The sequence below is a fragment of the Physcomitrium patens genome, chromosome 6, assembly GCF_059467195.1.
Source record: "Physcomitrium patens ecotype Gransden chromosome 6, ASM5946719v1, whole genome shotgun sequence".
In the NCBI taxonomy this organism is placed as follows: Eukaryota; Viridiplantae; Streptophyta; class Bryopsida; order Funariales; family Funariaceae; genus Physcomitrium; species Physcomitrium patens.
The window spans coordinates 10,053,377-10,057,216 of NC_143415.1; the positions used below are offsets into that span (position 1 = coordinate 10,053,377).

The 3,840-nt window shown below is 36.3% G+C and overlaps 1 protein-coding gene across 1 annotated transcript; it reads right to left on the bottom strand.

Moving 5' to 3' along the window:
- Positions 1–1,097: 1,097 nt before the first annotated feature.
- LOC112283188 (vacuolar protein sorting-associated protein 55 homolog) lies at positions 1,098–3,440 on the bottom strand. The gene is made up of 5 exons (XM_024521613.3): positions 3,376–3,440; positions 2,531–2,583; positions 2,216–2,255; positions 1,928–2,009; positions 1,098–1,746 (listed from the first exon to the last, which is right to left on the bottom strand). Exons 1-5 carry the CDS (start codon positions 3,392–3,394, stop codon positions 1,554–1,556), a joined length of 387 nt encoding a protein of 128 aa, XP_024377381.1. The 5' UTR covers positions 3,395–3,440; the 3' UTR covers positions 1,098–1,553.
- Between the last annotated feature and the right edge of the window lie 400 nt (positions 3,441–3,840).

A 3,840-nucleotide genomic window follows, 5' to 3' on the forward strand; every position in this document is an offset into this window, starting at 1 on the left:
TAAATATTTAGAGAATGTGAAACTGCAAATAAAACTCACTAAAATGTTCACCTCATCTTTTGAATTTGTCTATAAATAATTTATCAATTTGGTTGTTGAAAAGTAATTCAGAAGAAATTATTAGTATAATAATCTTTCTATGAAATTTTTTTTATAATAGTAATACTCTTTTTAGAATTTGATGAATTATTATATATACTCGTTACCATATTTTAATCCTTACTATAAATTCAAGTAATATTTTTGAAAAACATACTAGTAAGTTTTTCTTTTCTTTTCTTTTCTTTTTTATATCCTCTTTCTTGTATTTTATTTTACAAATGAATATTTGCTACTCCAATGGAATTTACTAGAACTATATAAAGATATCATTAAGTTTAGTAGTCATTAAATTTCAGAAGAGTTGTAAATTCTTTGCACATTGTAAAGATAATATGCAATTTTATAAGCCTATACTTATTGAAGTGTTATGTATGTATTATGAATTTTCTTAATTATTATTCAATAAGTATTTCTACTGCAAGAGAATAGCTAAAAAAAGAATGTACTATTGATAGTATATAATAATGTCATAAAATATTGATTTTCTCACACAAATTTGTTGGTTTTTATCTTGAAATAGAACTTCAGTCTCTTTGCCTTCAAATTTCTTAATGTTTATTTTGGAGATTTATTGTAATTTTTTTGGAACTACCCAAGCAGCAAAATTGCCTTTAATTCCATGTAAGAATAATATGATGTTTTTGTGCTACACTATCATTTTCTATTATTATCCTACTATCTGTTACCTCAACTTCCTTGCATTGATTTTGTATAAATCTAATAAACATTAAATTTGCATTTCAAAGGGAGATTCATTTACATCTTTATGTAATGGCAACACTTACAAGGGATAACTTTTAGACTTAAATTATTTTTTGATGAGTTGTTTTGCAAACCCTGCTGGTAAGCAAATTTGCTGAATAGCACCACTAAGGAATGAACTGCAAAAATGAAGCCGTCATGAGCAGTACAGGTGTTACATTAAAGGAACTCCCTTGCATGCTTTTGTGAGCACTGGCAATAATACATTCCATTCAATTGAATTGGACCAGATCAAAACGTCAATGGGTTGCAGTCCAGAAGGAGCAAATTGATACATCTTGGTGCGCTGAGTACATGTGGCAATTATTAACTCAAATCTCTAATCCCTGCTACACCTGATGTATCTAATGTCCTGCCGCTGTCCTACTCAGAGCCATTTCTAATCAACAACAGAGGGCAAGGATTCCCATAGACTATGAGGGCTATATAATCTTCGTAAGTGTATGTCAACTTTGATACAGGAACACATCACGCTAAAACAATGTTTGCTAACAAGATTTCAAAAATGCTTGACTGAAACTCTTCCCAAAACGGGAATATATGTTGAACATAACACAAGGCTAGAACCCAATCTAAATGTTACTGTTGTGGTGACTAATGTAGTGAGTTTCGAAATAATACTGGGCAATTCAACACCTTTCTAAGTAGACAAGAACTGTACAAATGGCTGAGCCAATCCATGACTTTCATCAGTAATAACTGTAATTGTCTTCCTGACTTACGCGTTGAAATATCACCACCGTGGCTAGAAGAACGAAGAAAGCAATGAATTCAATCCACATAGCGCCTGCCGTGATAAGGTCTGCATGTCGCAAAATAGCGGGGATAGCAATGCTTCCAACAGAAGAAAAACCAGTGAGGAACTTGGCGGCGTCTTCCCAGCTGTTCATACAGCAGACAAAACAGATTCGAGTTCAACGAAAAGTTGGGACTAGGCGTACCAGCAAATCAATTAAAACGTTACACAACTGCAACATAACAAACACTACAATAATCTCCAATATCCAAACACACAGTTACCAGCGGATCATAGTGCCGTCGGAAGTTACTATGAGGTACTTACTCGCCCCCATCAGAAGAAAAAATCCCAGAATCGCCGCTTCCAAAAAACAAGCAAGGCATCGGCAGCATTATGTACATTAGACCTGAAGCCATTCAAACAAAAGACGTCCACTATTGTGAGTATGGAACCATTTCAAACAAATCAGCATTCACAAAATGAACTTACGGGAGAGGCCACCACACATGCTGTTAATTTACTGGACCAGTACATTCAATACAACTGCAAGTCAATAGCCGTTAGTGAGCACAAAGGAAATCGTCAGAGCAAGTACATGGAAGACAATCGTACCAGTGAGCATTGGCCACCAGTTATTGTATAAAGCACATCCCTGAAAAGCAGAACGCATATTAATCAGTTACATTTCATGACATTAAACTGATTTTAGATCACCAAATCGATTAAACACACTTATATCCACTGATGTAGACGCAGCCTACGAATGACCTGAATCGGAACGATGAATGCTAGAAAAGAAGACACAGTTTGCAAAATCGCAAAGTTATGCCAGCTGAGCTAGGTCAAGTAAGAACTTCACATACAGTGAACAGTGCCACATGTTCACACGAATTCTTGGTCTAGCTCAAGCATAGAAGCGATTATTACCAGAATCTGAAGGAGAAAACCGACCGAGAAAAGGAATGCTAAGCCAGCTACAACTGCAGGATGAAGTCCACATATGCCATCAATGAGAGCCATAGCAAGCAATATCAGCACCCCAGCATTTCCATGTGCCCAAATTCAGCAATACTTCACTGAAATTAAAAATTAAAGATTGTATGAAAGACATTTGGTTCACGTGATATCAATACTCCAACCAACCGAAACCGTTGAGACAATTCATGATTGAAGATGTGATCATGGAAGTGCAGGACAGATTAGAACCAGCATGGTTATGCCATTTTTATTCTTCACACTGAAAGGGCATTAGATCCCTCGTGGACTTCCTCCAAGATAAATTATAGCTACAATGAAACGAACAGGCAATATTAAACCAACAGATAATATCCACTGGTTAATATCGCTAATTCAACCAAAGACCATTACAATCATAACAAGCTCGACACTGCAGCTCAATTTCTAACCCTAAAATTGCATGCTGGACACCCCGAAACAAAGTACAATCAGACTAAATTTTGATTCCCAGCTAACTAGTCCCTGAGAACTGATACCAGAAAACAAAGCCACCCTAAATATCAAGCGCACCGCTACCCGAATTTTAAGGTGAGAAAACCCACAAAAATCACATCCCCTCATACGCTAATGCTTATCTTGTATCCTCTATAATATTACAACCAGTTGCGCAAAATTTTGGCGTCAGATTCCTACTACATGAGATCGCTAATTCGATACTAACAACGAATTGCGTCGAACCGGTAAACCTAGAAGTGGACCATTCAACGCAGAAATTAAACGGTCACTCCAGCAGAAGTATGATCCGACACCCATACCTTCCAGCTTCATCGCCATAGTGGGCAAACAGATTCCCGTAGAACGAAACCCAGCTCCGCAACACGGAATCCAATACGTCGAAGAAGAAGGCCTCGCCTCGTCTAAACGCAAGCATCGTCGCGGCTGCTGCGGAGGCCCCCGCGGTGACAGGGATCGTATGACTGATAACCGAGCCGAGACAAACGAGCCCAATAAAGGGACGTTTCACACTACAGAAATACTAGATCATATATACATGTAGATATCAATTAATAGACTCTAGTTGGTAAATACAATTATGTTTCATAAAAGTAGCTTATTTTATCAAATATATGAGATGTTAAAGGTACGAAATATTATTTCGTGATTGATTGAATAAGGTTGAATAAATGTGGAATATTTTAAACTTGTTCTTTGATTTTTTTAAGATATAAGTGAAGAATATGAATAAGTTGATAAATCAGAACATAATATAACAACATGAA

Bases quoted from the DNA above. Each gene is read 5' to 3' on its own strand.
- LOC112283188 (XM_024521613.3), bottom strand. The intron at 2,256-2,530 runs GTAATAATCGCT...TCTGCTTTTCAG, and splicing joins GTTTTCTCCTTCAGATTCTG to GGATGTGCTTTATACAATAA. The intron at 2,010-2,215 runs GTACGATTGTCT...GAATGGCTTCAG, and splicing joins CTGGTGGCCAATGCTCACTG to GTCTAATGTACATAATGCTG.